Source organism: Sturnira hondurensis, unplaced genomic scaffold, assembly GCF_014824575.4.
Source record: "Sturnira hondurensis isolate 20B ecotype Veracruz unplaced genomic scaffold, ASM1482457v3 Scaffold0000167, whole genome shotgun sequence".
Taxonomy (NCBI): Eukaryota; Metazoa; Chordata; class Mammalia; order Chiroptera; family Phyllostomidae; genus Sturnira; species Sturnira hondurensis.
Genome location: NW_028072798.1, coordinates 9,894,009 through 9,909,720, shown reverse-complemented (window position 1 = coordinate 9,909,720; position 15,712 = coordinate 9,894,009). Strand labels below are relative to the sequence as shown.

General features: G+C 51.5%; 1 protein-coding gene across 1 annotated transcript in view; it reads left to right on the top strand.

Annotated features, from left to right (window-relative positions):
• PDE10A (phosphodiesterase 10A) overlaps nucleotides 1–15,712 on the top strand; it is a 170,580-nt gene that overhangs the window by 139,935 nt on the left and 14,933 nt on the right. Inside the window, exons 11-16 of the mRNA XM_037060516.1 lie at nucleotides 2,107–2,249; nucleotides 4,659–4,751; nucleotides 7,142–7,328; nucleotides 12,255–12,397; nucleotides 13,461–13,544; nucleotides 14,783–14,933. Of these exons, the coding sequence (XP_036916411.1) occupies nucleotides 2,107–2,249; nucleotides 4,659–4,751; nucleotides 7,142–7,328; nucleotides 12,255–12,397; nucleotides 13,461–13,544; nucleotides 14,783–14,933 (801 nt within the window). The remainder of the gene's footprint in view (nucleotides 1–2,106; nucleotides 2,250–4,658; nucleotides 4,752–7,141; nucleotides 7,329–12,254; nucleotides 12,398–13,460; nucleotides 13,545–14,782; nucleotides 14,934–15,712) is intronic.

The following is a 15,712-nucleotide window of genomic DNA, read 5'->3' as shown; positions in this document are numbered from 1 at the left end:
TGACCATGTGACAGAGCGCCAACCAACTGCCATGACCCTGGGCACCGGGGATGCAGGGTCGCTGCAGATGACCTTCAGCAGCGCAGGGCCATCATTACTATTTAGGGATTCCGGGTCTCGGGCTTAGCCGGACAGGTGGGCGGTTCTTCCCTTCCTGCCAACAGGGCTGCCCCGTGCTCTTTGCAGAGCCCTCTGCCCGTGTCCTTCCAGGGTCCTCAGTGACGGCTCTCAGGTTGTGCAGGTCCTGTGTGCTCCTACTCCCAGCGGGCACACTTTCTGTCAAGGGCCGATAGGCGTCACGGGCCAGACTTCACGGGCTGGCCACAGCGGCCCTAAGCAGTGCCCAACGGGACAAGCACGGCAGTGTCCCCTGAACCTTCACTTCCGAAAGCAGGCAGTGGGCTGAGCTGGCCTGTGGGCTTCAGCTGACCTCTGCTCTGGGCCACGTTCTCGGCCCGTGGGGCACCGTGCGGGGAAGCGCTGTCTCTGCTGTCACAGAGCTCGCGGGGTAACGGGGGAGGCGAGGCAGCTGGAACTTGAGATGTGCACTGTGCTGGCCTGGTCAGTCCCTGGCCTCCAAGGCCCGGCCAGGGCGGGCAGGGTGAGTGAGCGAGAGCAGCAGAGAGCAGTGACAGCGATGTGGAGTGTGATGGGGGTGCTCCAGGGCCCAGGTGGGCCCCTGGCTGCTCTGGCTTCCTTTTGGTCGGTCCATCAGCTGGCTTTATACGAGATGACCTATTGTCCTCCGACCACAAGGCGGCTCCTGTCCCTCTAGAGTGAGCTTGGGGACACCTGATATTCTCCTTTTTCTCTAAGGAGTTTCGTGCCTGTCAGCTGGTGGGCGAGGTGGCCAGAGTTCTCAGTGTACGTGAACTCAGCGCTCGCCACCTGCTGCAGGCCTGCCCCTCGGGGCCCAGCGGCCGGTCTGGCCTTAGGAGAGTGCTTGTTGAGTGCAGTTGGTAGAAGGTGATGAAGTGAATGCACAGTTTCTCATCCAGAAACAGAAAAGCGTATTTGTCAGCACAGCGTAGGCCTCTGAGATAGTGCATACAAAATGCCTGGTACCTACTGACCGCTTCATAACTGCTGCCCATTGTTCTCCATGCCACAGATAAAATGCAGCTAGCGCAGATAGGAACACTGTGTGTCCCGTTAGGGGCTCATTTCATGTTGTTCATGCCTGGTGTGTCACCAACCCCAGCCGATCAGAATGCAGCTCCCTTTGAGCGGACAGAGGCTCAGCCCATGGTGTGCAGCGGGGAGAGGGGGCCTGGGTGGCAGAGAGAATCGTAGGGGTCAGAGCACTGGACGCTTTCCTCCCCGCACTGCAGTTCACCTTTGAACTACCCAGGTGTAAGGGGCACAGGGCCACTTAAACGTGGGTGTTGTCCAGGAAATACCTGTGCTGTTTCCAGTCTGTGGCTGGGAGTCTGCAGACGGGAAGGGCAGCCATTGATCTGAGCCATTGACCATAGCGATTTTCCACCTTTTCTATCTCATGGTGCACAGAAAGTAGCTGGTGACTAAAATTCTGCTGATCTGACAAAAACTAGGAATAATTTTGATTCATTCACACCAGACAGCTGTTGCTGTCTTGGCCGTCATTTTTATTTGACAGTCTCAGAGAAGAGAAGTCCGTGGCCCTGACTAATTAGTCAGGCACTGCATGCTTTAAAGTTACGGTGAGCCAGGTGAAAACGGCTGGTATGTAGGGGACTTGAGCATCTGTGGCTTTCGGAACCAGGTCCCTGTGGATACCAAGAGACAGCTGGTGTGCTTGTGTTCCGAGGAGTCAAAAGTTGTATGTGGATTCTCGACTGGATTGGGGGTCGGTTCGGGGGTGAGCTGTAGGTCAGTGTCCAGCACGTGGCAGAGAGGCACGGCAGCCATCTGTCCGGTCAGGTCGGGGTCTGTCAGTGTTGGCCCACGGTGGTGACCATGTATTTTATGTTCTGTGTGTACATGCCTTTATTTCATTAGCTGCCACACTGATTCCCCACCTGATTAGAGTGTAGGAACGCTGAACTTGGTATTCATGTGAGATGATGTTTACCTGGACACTCTGAGGTTCTCATTGGCTTGTCTTGCTTTATTGTTTGTCTTCAGATATATGCAAAAAACCTGGTGAATGCAGACCGCTGTGCACTTTTCCAGGTGGACCATAAGAACAAGGAGCTGTATTCGGACCTTTTTGATATTGGGGAGGAGAAGGAAGGGAAGCCTGTCTTCAAGAAGACCAAAGAGATCAGGTACAGCCGGGCGTGGCCTGTCCGTGTGCTGTGAGTGCGGCTGCACAGGTGTCCTGTCACCTACTGTTCTGTGCCTTTCACAGGTGCGCTGACAGTGCTTGTCGTGCTGTGATATCATTCCCACCAGGACCCGCCTCCTGAAGGTAGTGCTTCTGGGAATGACATTGCAGTGCCAGCGAAACCGCGCCTAGGAAGCTTTAGCGTCACTCCTGGAAATGCCGTCTTCCGGAGGCGGTCCTTTTGGAAATCATGTTGGAAAAACTTACTAGTGCTCCCAGGTAGGTAAAGGTGTGCCCCACCTGGATGGGGTCTGCAGGTCTTCTGTGTCTAGGAGCAGGTTGTGCTTAAACCACCGGTGCCCACCGCTCCCCAGCCAGTGGGGCCGTCTCAACCTCCAGACCTCGGTGGGGCCCGGCCCGCTGTGTGGGATGACGTTCGCACCTGCTGCTGTGACGGAGCGGTTGGTTCGGTGTCATTTGACACTCCTCCTTCATTCTGTGAGTGGCAGCTTTTGTCACTTACGGATGAACAGCATGTCACAATCTGAACACCTGCAAGGAGCACTGTCACGAAATTTTTAAGAATCAAGCTTAACATTCGAAAATCGACCTTTTGTAGACATTTGCTTCTTTTCCCTTTATGTGTCTTATTTAACTGCTTTCCACATAAGTCTGCAGGGGAGTCCAGCCGGTGGCCTGCGGGCTGCAGGTGGCCCAGGATGGCTGTGAATGCGGCCCAATGCAAAATTGTGAATTTACTTAAAACATGATGAGATTTCTGTGGATTACAGTGCATTTAATGTGGGACCCAAGACGACAGTTCTTCCAGGGTGGCCCCAGGACGCCAAAGTTTGGCACACCCACTCTCGAGTGCCTCGGTTGCTCCTGCACCTTGGGAAGGCGCTGTTCCCTGTTCATGAAGGGCTGCTGTCCACTCGGGCCATCAGTCGGGGGAGGAGACTAGCCAGGTGTGACGGGACCCTGGGGGCTGGCAGGTGCTTTACCACTGCCCCCCCACGCACATCCTGTTCTGGTCCTGGGGGCGGTCTGTCCTGTGTCCCACACCGGTGGAACGCTGGCCTCCTGGCACGAGTTTCTCAGTGTCATGGTCCGGTTGGTCTGTGTTTTAGACCTCAGTCAGTCTGGGTGCAGGCACTTCTGCTGCTACACTGAGGGTCCCGTGCTCCCTCTCAGCGCGGCAGTCGGGCCCATGGAGCCCGCGCCAGCAGCCAGGCAGCAGTGAGGGGTCGTGGTTGTGGGAACCCTGGCAGCGAGCCTGGGCCCTGCCGCGGATGGTGGCCAGCCACCTAGGATGGGGAGCAAAGTCTCAGTCAGGCCGCCACAGGCCGAGAAGCCCAGCTCAGGTGTTGCAGCAGCGGGCTCTGGCACTCACTGCTCACGGCAGCCGGCGTGGCTGGGGCACGGAGTTCACGGCGCAGGAAAGCCGGGGCGGAGTGCTTTGCGCAGCACTGGGTTCCCTTCTGATGTTTTCGGTGTCTGTCCTGGTTCTCTTCCGAGTTGTTCTCAGTGAGAGTCCTTGTAGGGGAGTTTTATCTCAGCGACGATGGCCTCCTCTTATGTTCAAAATGTCATTTATGGAAGTTATTTTTCAGGCATTGAAGCGTGTGGATTATAGACATCTTTGTTAATCACTAAGTTTCGAAATGCATGCGTGACTGATGACACTGTAATGAGAAAACCGTGTGAAAGACTGTACTTACAGTAGAAAATGTTGATACTAAACAGTAAAACATGATGAAGCGTCTTTAGATAACGCTTGTCTTGACTGCTTTTCCACCATGCAAGTTAGAGAAATGAAAACGCTGGGAGTTCCATGTTGGGTGGTTGTTACACAGTGCCTGTGTTGCGGGTGCCTTAGAATCCCAGGCCTGCCTCGCTTCTCAGGATCAGACATCCCCAGGGTCTCGGTTTTAGGTGCGGTGGGAAGTCCACTGTTGCAGACCTGCACTCTGTGTTTATTGTGTCATCAGTATTTTAGGAATTTTAGCAAATTACTGAACCCACACAGGCCTCAGTTCCCACCACTGTGAGAATGAACTGAGAGAATTTATGTCGAAGCGCGCTGCGAATTAGAAGGCACTTTGCCAATATAAAGGACTGTTATATCCTTTATAACAGAATCTAACTCTTCACTTTCAGTCTGTGATTCAGTATGAGTTCATATTTTGAATTACACCATACATCAAGGTTCTCCAGTGATGACTGTGCAATGTTTTTCTGCGTTTGCGTGCTTTGTAATAATGTGACTTGGATGTGTAAACGTAGAGTTAACACGAGTGCTTCAAGCACAGCAGTGTCCTCCCGCTCGCTGTTTGGTGGCAGCTGGCTGTTTCAGACTGTGTCACACACCTGTGTGCTCACGCTCCTGCCCTGTCTTCTGTGTGTGCAGGTTTTCCATCGAGAAGGGCATTGCCGGTCAGGTGGCGAGGACGGGGGAGGTGCTGAACATCCCGGACGCCTATGCGGACCCACGCTTCAACAGGTACACAGCTGCCTCTGCCTCGCGTCCTACGGGTGGGGCCCTGCCTTGGTCATGCGTTAGCTCTAGAGTGACTGGAGCGAGTGACTCAGTCACTGAACCTCAGTTTCTCCATCTTTAAATTGGGTACAGTACAGCTTCTTTAGTAGTTCTGTTCTCGTTTTCAAGGTGTGAGGACATGTTCATAAAATGTCCATCAGCTGCACCCAACACACGAAGTGGGAACCGGACACACTGCAGCTTTATCGGGTGTTGTTGGGGTCAGGTCGGGGTGACTCTAAAAGACTTTGTCCAGTCCTGAGTCTCTCTGGAGACCCAGGAGCCAAATTATGTAAATGGAATTTTAATGTCTTTAGCAGTTGAATCTTAAGATTGGTGCCATGATTATTCAGGAGCAGTAGTTCAGGTATTTTGTCCAGAGTGGTCAGATAAATCAGACATTCAGTTTATTTTAAGGGACACTGAAATAAAATAAATAAGAGGATGTTTTATCAGGTGTTTGATAATGTCAAATATATACAACTTGTATATAAGCACAGGTATCTCCTAGTTATATGTTTTATCAGTAAAGAGGATGCCAAAGATCTTAATTTTTTAAAAAACCTGAGCTTATTATTTTAGTGCTTAAATATTGAAAATACTTTTATATTTTTTATAAAGCTTTTATATAAAAATGTATACTTTTTTAAAAAATAAATTTTATTTACTTATCTTTAGAAAGGAAGGGAAGGAGAGAGGGAGGGAAATATCAATGTATGGTTGCCTCTCGTGGGTTCCCTGCTGGGAACTAGCCTGTAACCCAGGCATGTGCCCTGACTGGGAATCAAACCACGATCGTGTGGTTCGAAGGCCCACGCTCAATCCACTGAGCTACCCCAGCCAGGGCTTTAAAAATGTATACTTTAACTATTGAGAACATGAGAAGGCAAGAAACAGATTGTGAGAAAATATTTATGAAACATAAGTCTGACAAAATACTTGTACCCAGAATATATAAACAACATTTCCAACCTAATAATAAGTTAACCCAATTTGGGATAAATGGGATACAAGATTTTAAGAGATACTTCTCAGAAGAAGAGAAACAAATGGCCGTCAAACATGGGGCAGCACACTCAGCGTGGGGAATGTGAACTTCACTGACAGTGGGGTCCCACCGCACACCAGCTTGAGCGGCTGCAGTTCTTCAAGGTCGCCGTGAGCAAGGGCTGGCCAGGAAGCAGAGGGCCAGGCAGGCCCAGGCTTGGCTGATGGGAGTGGATGATGGCACAGCCACTTTGGAAAGCAGTTTCGTGCTTTCTTGGAAAGTTGAGCATTACTAGACTCAGCTCCACCGCTAGGTACCACGTTGTGCTGTGTATAACGTGTACGTTTTGCCCAAACTTTGGGGGGGGGAATACGGATGCACTTTATACAGGTGTATAATGGTTACCTACCATGGGCATAATATCCTGTGTACAATGCACACAAAAGTGGGTGTGCATCATACTCAACAAAATGTGGTGTCTCGCCAAGAACAATGACAACATTGTGAACACGCCACACGCAGGTGTCTCTGTGAGTCACGTGTATGGCTCTTAGTCACAACGTCTGTCACCTGGTGAGTGGACACATATGATGCGATGCACCCCCACCCTGGAGCAGAGCTCCGCAGTCACAGGGCCGGACTGCTCTGTGGGCACCTCCTGGACGGGCCTCAGAAGCACCTGCCTCCAAGGGGCTGAGCAGCCCAGTGGGCTCGCCTGACCCGCTGTCTGTGGTCACCTGGCCGCCTCTGGGCAGAGGGTCTTATTTCCAAGCAGTACCTCCTCTGAATCAGTCGGTCTGCCTTTCCTATCAGGAATCAGGTAGCGAGTGCTCCTGCCGCGTGGGGCCGTGGCGTCTCTGGTGAGGGCCGCTGGCAGTCCATGGAAGTGTGCCGGGCTGTGTCCTAGGAAAGCTCCACCGCAGGGCAGGGGGGGCCGGGGCTGGTCCGGCCCTGCACCCCTTCATGTCTGCCGAGCACGCTCTGTCCCTCGGAGCTGTGAGCGAGGCCGGAGGGTCACGCTCTTGCACCAAACTGGCTGTATTCTTCTCTGGGTGGGTGGTTTGAGTTTTGTTCCTGATGCTGGATACTTAAAACTGGTCAGCAAGCCGAAGGCTTCCTGATACTGTTCTGAAAAACTCTTGAAAACAAAAGAACAAATGGGTTAGAAAAATTTTGGGAAAGGTTTCCATAAATCACTTTCAGATGCCACATGGCCCTTGAATTTAGAGGATAACAGTGCCATTGTAGTTAGTTGTGACAGAAGCATGTGAATTGCAAAACGGACTTGAGGCTCAGGATAGAGCGCATCACTTACCGTCCGTCTGCTTTGTTTCCTTTGTGCTGCTGTGCGCCCCCGCCACCACAGAGAAGTGGACTTGTACACGGGCTACACCACCCGGAACATCCTGTGCATGCCCATCGTGAGCCGCGGCAGCGTGATCGGCGTGGTGCAGATGGTGAACAAAGTCAGCGGCAGTGCCTTCTCCAAAACGGACGAGAACAACTTCAAAATGTTCGCCGTCTTCTGCGCTTTAGCCTTACACTGTGCCAACGTAAGGGAGCGGTTGTAAACCTGTGTCTCGCTACTCGGTGTCGGTCGTCAAACCCTTTCAGTCAAGTAGTGTAGGGTTTTCCACGTGAGTTTCCTTTATAAACCAGAAGCGGTGATTCCTGGTGGCTCGTATTGTAGGGGAAGCCTTAGAACACTTTGGAAGAAACAATTTAATGTTTTGCAGTTTATTTCAAGGTGTGAATTTATTTTTTAAAATGAAGTGAAGTAAATTGTTCAAGCCTCAGGTTTGCATTTCACGAGACCCAGTGAAATGAACAAGGAGATGCTCTCCAGCCCCTCACTGCCTGCGATGTGCGTGGTGTGTGTGGCTCTTGCACCAGGGAGCGAGGCTCCTGCCCAGCTCCGACCAGGAAGGCCCGCGGAGGGGCAGGGCCGCAGCTGCTCTGTCGGGGGCTTCTGGGCGTCACCCGGGAGTCCCCGCGGCGGTCTCACCTGTTAAGGACAGAACGGACTGTTTGTTTACAGACTCTCACTTTGGAGGAGTTGACGTTATCTTCTTCCTTTTATATTTTAGTCCTTTTAAGTGACTTGAGCATTTGGTACGCTATAAATGCTAGTGACCCTTCAGTGATATTACTGGCATTTTGATGTTGGGGAAACTTTTATTAACCTTTTTATAAAGCTCAATCAGTATCAGTGGGAGTCACCGCCTCAGCAGTTAGAGGAATTGCCTTCTTGGGAAGTGAACAAGTTTCACAGGGTGAACATGGTAACTGTGGAGACGGCCTAAGGATGGCGAGGGACAGGGATGGGGAAGAAGAGCGTGTCAGCGACTGGAGACAGCGGCTCTCAGCTCGACCGGTGCAGTTTTGTGAGCACGCATTTTGTCTTCGGTGGCACCAGGGTCCTCTTCTGGGGACAGTCCCCTGCTGCGTGGCTCCCTGGAAATAAACTGATGCACTTTTCAGATATCTTTTTGTTTCAAACAGGTCCTTTGTCTCTCCCATTAATAAAGATAGTGACAGCATATATTTGTTTAGCTTAAAAGTTGCAGAGAATGTAATTTCAAGTATATTTGGAATATTGATTTTCATCACTTTTTAAGTAAATTTAATGGAATGTGAGTATTGTAGCAACTTGATACCTGTACAGTCCATTTAAAAAAAAACAAAAACAATGACAAGCTCTTATGATTGGACAAGTTAGCATCATTTCTCTGTGGACATGTATTCCTATTATCCTACAAAAGCTCATTTTGATATATTTAGGCTTTAAATATTTTAATAATTACTGTGAGACAATACTCTCAGACAGACATTTACAGTGAGTGTGAAAGGTTGGGGTCATGGCAGCCCAGTGTGCATGTCACACTAGTGTGCCGTATGGGCGTCATCGGCACGGGGATGGAAGCAGCCACGCCAGGAGGCGTCCCAAAGAAGCGTTAACTGTCAGAGCACGAGGCACGGGGACCTGCTCCTTCCTAAGGAGGTGGCTGTGGCTTCACTCGGGGACAGGCCATCACTGAGGTCGCAGACGTGGAAGGGCTTCCTGCAGCTGCTCTCGAGTCGGGCCGAGCGGGTGGTCCTGGGAGTGCGGTGTTGCTGCTCCTGAGCAGGTTAGCGTGTCCGCGATGGGAGCACGTTCCGTACGTGCAAGTGCTTCCAGTCCCAATGGTGGTCACAGAGGAGCCCTTTCACCGTCATCCAGCTCAGTGGTCTTGCTCGGTTAGGAGGCCTGTTCGCGAGGCCGGCATATGGGCCCTAGAAACACTCACTGCATCTTTATTCTGTCTTCATCCATCTGTGGTTCTGTGCAGTTTTTATCCCTTCTGTTGGATAAAGGGGGCGCCAGGGTTTCTCATCCACCTCTCCACTTCATTTTTTTAAAGATTTTATTTATTTATCTTCAGAGTGGAANGTGTGAAAGGTTGGGGTCATGGCAGCCCAGTGTGCATGTCACACTAGTGTGCCGTATGGGCGTCATCGGCACGGGGATGGAAGCAGCCACGCCAGGAGGCGTCCCAAAGAAGCGTTAACTGTCAGAGCACGAGGCACGGGGACCTGCTCCTTCCTAAGGAGGTGGCTGTGGCTTCACTCGGGGACAGGCCATCACTGAGGTCGCAGACGTGGAAGGGCTTCCTGCAGCTGCTCTCGAGTCGGGCCGAGCGGGTGGTCCTGGGAGCGCGGTGTTGCTGCTCCTGAGCAGGTTAGCGTGTCCGCGATGGGAGCACGTTCCGTACGTGCAAGTGCTTCCAGTCCCGATGGTGGTCACAGAGGAGCCCTTTCACCGTCATCCAGCTCAGTGGTCTTGCTCGGTTAGGAGGCCGGGAACTGGGAACTGGCCTGCTGGGAACTGGCCTGCAACCCAGGCATGTGCCCTGACTGGGAATCGAACCGCAGTTGTGTGGTTCTCAGGCCCATGCTCAATCCACTGAGCTACACCAGCCAGGGCCTCTCCACTTCATTTTTAACAGATAACGGATGGTATGTCGATGGAAAGATAACCATTTAAAAAGATGGAGAATATTTTAAAACCATCAATTAATTTTCTCATACGTATTATAATCTGAAAGAAACAATTAGGGGTGATTCAGAAAGCCGGCAAGAAGAATGGTAGTAGCTGCTGTGTTTTTTTGCCTAGAGAGAGGACTCCTCAAGAGCAGGTGATTTGGATGAGAAGACATTTATCAAAATCATTATGAGGATGAAAGCAATCGACTAAGACAAATTTAATAAATGGTTCCACCTTTAATCAGTCCTGAGCTCCGCAACCAAGTACTGAGTATCTTTTCTGTACCAGGCAGCGCGCACACGGTGCCCATTGTGAGCCGCACGGGGCCTGACCCTCACTCTGGGGCCGGCACTGCTCCAGACCCAGTCTCCCTGTGGCCCCAAGTGAGCGTCTCATTACTTCTGAGAAATGGGCAGGTAGAGGTCAGTTTGCCCAGGTCCACCCAGCGAGTGACATCGACGTCGGAAACAGAGCCGTTGCTTTTCCAAACAAACGCGCCTCCTAAAGGGAGCACTCTGGAGACAGACACTGCGGGGACGGCTTTCCTCGCAAGGCCCCGCCAGCGCCCTGGATGAGAGGAAGCGTGACAGACATGATGTGATCTGCTTAGGGAGGAGAGGTGGCCAGTTTCTCCGGAGAAAAAGGTGTTGAGCTCCCTCCTCTAGGGGCTTTTATTGGGTTGTAATACACAGGAATACAGGGTGGCAAGGATCAGACAGTAGATAACATTTCAAAGAAATCTGAGGGCTTCAGAGTCTGAGTCAGAGTCTGTCAGGAAGAGAGTTGCAGAAACTTTGGGAGACATTCTCATTTCCTCTCAGACCCTTAGCATATGAATGAAAGCACTCTTAGCAGAGCAGATTCCACAGGTTTATCAGGAAGCCTTTGTGATGCCAGATTTTTCCCCAGGACACGCTCTAGCAAGGCAAGGGGCTGCACCTCTCCCCAACAGGTATTCAGGCTTAAGGGGATTAGAGTGAGGAAGCACTTCTCCCAGAGAACATGGGGACTCGGGCTATGTCAAAGAGGGGGGCCGTGTGAGAGCCCATTGCTCCCTCTTTGTTGCACCCCCCAAGTCCTTCCATGAAGGCCTCCCAAGTGATGGAGTCTGGCTTAGGTTTCCCCCCGCTGTGAGGGGTCTTACCCGTCATTGATTTCCGACCAAGCTTTGGGGGCAGGGAGAGGAAATTGAGGCAGCATTTGTTACCAGAGACAGGCTTTGTCTCCTGCAGCTGGCACTCCAAAGGTTATCCCTCGCCCTTAGCCACAAGGGGTCGAGATACAATTCCTAGAGCCAGGCAGAGTGGTCTACAACAGACATTTGCAAGTTGTCTCATTGTTTTGAACCTGTTTGATAGTACAGTGGTTGGCAAAAGCAGGTTTACTATTGTTCGTATGGGAAAATACTACAATACTTAATAAATAATAGTACAAGAGTAAGTTCTGTTTTGCATACTGCCAACTGTAAACCTACTTTTGCCCACTCCCGCTTAAAAAAATTCAGCTAATAAGTTTTCAGTATTAACTGGGTGACATTAGTGAAAATAGAAATGTATCTTAATTTCAACCAAAATATTACCTGTTAGAGAACAAAACTGTAAGTGGATGTTTACGAACAGCCAGGACCACCTCTTATTCCATTTGGTTCCATGCACTTCTTAACACAGCTTTCTCAAATATTACAGCTGAAAATCAAAGCACTGAAATAAGTTAAACCGAAGTGGACATGAATATCACCATTTCACAAAGTATTAAACAGCTTGACAGCTGATAACATACATTTCTTTACCATGTTTTTACTTTAAAATACATAATTTTTCAGTAATAAAAGGTCTCATCAAGTAAAACATAAAAATACATATTTCTGTGAGTTTCTATTTTAGTGCGTGTTTTCTACTGTAAACCGCATGTCAGCACGGTGCGTGTGCCCACGGTTGCTGAAGGGACGCGCATTTATTGGGCCGCATCTCCAGAACTCTTTGCCCACAAAGACTTCACAAGCAGATCTTTTAGAGACTTTTTGGACTAGAGGACTTTGAGATCCCTGAGAATCAAATTAAATACTTTAAAAGAAGGCTAAAATTAATGCATTTTTATAAAACTTAATGAAAGGAGAGGAAAACGGCTTGCCTCCTGACGCACTGGTCTCCGTCCGCACCCGTCCAGGCTGCCCTAACAGAACACCCGGCTGGACAGGCCGCCGGTGAACTGCAGAGCGGCACTCCCCCAGTTCCCGCAGCCGGGCGGCCCCCAGCAGTCTCGCCGCCTGCCAGGCAGAGTGTCTGGTAAAGAGACATGTGCTACAGGGTTCTTTTAAAGCGGGGTTGGCAGTTTGTATCCCATGGGCAGTGTGCACAGAAATGGGCAGGAACGGCAGTTTTGATCGCACGTCTGCTTTCACACCGAATGCTGAGCCTCAGTGACATGTGCTTTCTTTCCGGCGTCTGCTGCCCAGATGTACCACCGGATCCGCCACTCGGAGTGCATCTACCGGGTCACCATGGAGAAGCTGTCCTACCACAGCATCTGCACCTCGGAGGAGTGGCAGGGCCTCATGCACTTCACGCTGCCGGGGCGGCTCTGCAAGGAGGTCGAGCTGTGAGTGTCCGCACGCGCGCAGTCGGGCGGCCGCCCCAACGAACAGGGGAGGGGCCTAGAATTGGGGCCCCGGCGCCGCGTTCCCTGTGTGGGTTCGCTGTGCTGGTTCCCCTTCCGAGGGCATTCCGAATCTTAGGCTACAACTTGTCCAGACCTCATCATCTTAAAAAACAATCTGAGCGCAATTTTTAAATGAGTTAGCCTGAATGGTTGCTTTCTTCGTTAGTCTTTTGTACACTTTACACTATGTAATATCTAATATTTAAATGGCAGTTAGTATCAGAGATCTAAAAGTTTACACTTCTGTATAAATTTAAATTTGCAGATTAAATTTGAGAAGTTAGTGTTACTTCAGCTTTTATGCTCTGTTTTCTAACCATGTGAATCATGTAACTCCTGGTGGTAGGACCTGTGATAACCTGTACATCCACTGTAACTAAATGCCAACACTATTCAACTGCATAGAAGATTTTCAAAAGTGCCCCAGGGCTGATACTGGCCTTAGAGTTGGGAAGACAGTGTGGTCAAGCTGAACGAGGAGGCCATCAGACTGAGGCCGTCTCACTGCCCTGGACGCCCAGGCAGGCAAAGCCTCAGGGTCAGGACATGGAAACACTAAGGACAGTCTATCACAGAGAGCCCGGAGGCTTCTCTGTGATGTTTTCTCGGGATTTAGATAGGAGGTAGAATGATTTTCACCCCCCAAAAAATTTGATAAGGTTTCCTCCTCGTATTTAAAGGTTGTGTCATGTATGTGTATTATTATTCCTTATAATGTTTTTGTATTTTTTGTTGCTATGGTAGTAGCCACAACATCCTTTGTTGACGGATGGTTTCATAGAAAATTAAGTGATGGCCATTAAGCCACCGTTGAACTGAGTTGCTGAGGGAATGTGCAGGGTTTCCTTCGTACACAAGAGCGCTCGGCCGAGATGGCTGGGCTCCCGAGCTTTTCCAGTTCTCTCCAGATGGACAGGAAGTCACATCGCTCTCCTTCCTCGTTACTGTGTTCACGCTGACCGTGTTCAGGCACGAGCTGAGCCGCCTTTCCATTCCCTTTCAGGTTCCACTTCGACATCGGCCCTTTCGAAAACATGTGGCCTGGCATCTTCGTCTACATGATCCACCGCTCCTGCGGGGCATCCTGGTAGGAGCGGCCTGCAGACGCCCTTTTAGACTGGGGAGCAGTGCGACCTCTCCCTCCCTTCCCTGCAGGCCTTGCTGCTTTTGTGCTCGGTCACTAAAATGTGCCGTGTGGGTGACTTTCTCTAAACACTTCCAGTTACCAAGGCTGGCACACCTGTCGGGCCAAGCCCCAGCCTCTCCCTTGTTTCCCTGAGAGCCCGGCTGCCCCTCGGCTCCCGGCCACCAGCCAGCCAGGCCACCCTTCCAGTAGAGGCTGGATGCACTGAGGCCGTTTCACTGACAGGGGGTCATCACTCCGCATCGTTGCCCGCTGTGTTGACTGTGTGGAGGAAGCGAGTCCCCCCATCCGAGAGGGCTGGTGCCGTCTCTGGTGACTGCCCTTCCTGCCTGCCCTGGCCGGTGCTCGGGGGCGGCTCTCTGCTCCTTTGCGCCATCAGCCCTTAGGTGGCTAACAGGGCTCTCCGTTCCTCTAGAGGGAAAGTTTATCCTCCTGCCGATGTCTGCATTCTCCTTCACATCTGTCAGTGACTTTTATCAGTCGCTGATTAAAGGCTGTGTGCAGAGTGACTGGCTTCAGTGAGGTCCTAGGTGGCCCTCGAAGGGCCGGCCATGTGCAACGCTCAGAATGACACGCCTTGGAGTTTTAAGGACACTTGAACACTTCCAGTGGGGAAAATACAGGTTACATGTGTTTGAACGTTTTTTGAATGATCATTTCTTTGGTGTTTCAAAGAGCCCTGTTTAGTATTGATGGGCTTTTGTGTTAAGCTGCTTTAAAGTCCATTGAGAAAGTTGCTAACCTCTTAAAGGAGTATAAGTACACGGTAATATAAAATAAAATACAGTAACCACACTGTGTAACAGGAATGTCACTTCTGTCATGGATTGTGTCGGGATATAGTCATTGGCTGCTGACAGTTTGCAGACCTGGGTAACCTGGATTCCTTTGGAAAGGAAAATGCTCGTGGTCGGCCTGAGAATGTTTGTGGTTCGCGCATCTGACTGTGCTCTTTGGAAAACACGGGTTAGGAGCACTCTGAGCAGGATGGCGGAGCAGAGCGCTCTCAGCAGAGCCACGCAGGCTTCCTGTTGGAACTGGCCGGGAAGCGGCGAGGGAGGCTCCGGGGCGCCGGGTTCCCTGGAGACCCGCGCGGTCCGTGGGGAGGGGTCCAGGCGCGGGCTCCTGGCTGCGCTGCGCTGACTCCCGTCCAGCGTCTGTCCCATGTCTCTTCCCCACAGCTTTGAGCTGGAGAAGCTGTGTCGCTTCATCATGTCAGTGAAGAAGAACTACCGGCGCGTCCCGTACCACAACTGGAAGCACGCGGTGACCGTGGCACACTGCATGTACGCCATCCTCCAGAGCAACGGTGGGCTCTTCACCGACCTGGAGGTGCGTGTGTCCCCAGCCCAGCGACCTGGCGGGCTTCGCACCCGCGTCTGGAGCACGTGTATGGTGCGGACGGGTGCCATGTTCCAGGACAGATCGGGCTCGGTGAATTGGTAGAAGCGCGTGGTGTAGAGTGCTGTTCCCGAGCATTTATCGTAGTATTTTGTTTAAGAAGTGTAGATACCCAGATTCCACCTTCACTAAAATAACCCCCAAGGAAAGAGTGGTTTCTGTGGCCTTTCTGCCTCATTAAGTCTTCTGAAGGGATGTACCAAAGTGCACTTTTTCCATGGGCCCCGGGCCCTGGATGAGCAGACACGGCCTGGCGATGGGCCGCCCCAGAGTGCTGACTCCAGTCCGAGCCCCAGCAGGGCCTGCACTCCTCTGCAGGGTGGGCAGGGGCCCTGTGGAGTCCCACTGATGATTTCTGGTCTTTTACCCCTGGAGACGGCTCCACACTGGGCATTCTGGTCTCGGGGTGGGGAGGTTCCGGGACGGCCTCGTGTGCTTGGGCCCCGCCATGTGCCGGGGGCCAGGGCCCCTCTGCCCAGCCAAGCCTGGCCCTCTTCGCACCCGGTCCCAGTGAAGCTGGGAAAGCCGTCACCAGATCCCCTCTCCCTGCCTTGTAAAACTGGCATCAGAGGGCATCTGCTCATGTAGAGAAGAGAGCTGTCATCTCTTGGTACACAAATTGCTGTCCGTGTTCCCTGACTCAGGCAGAGTAGAAGGCCTATGCGATCCTCAACCTCCCCTCCTCTGTCTTTCTCTGTCCTCTCCTTGCT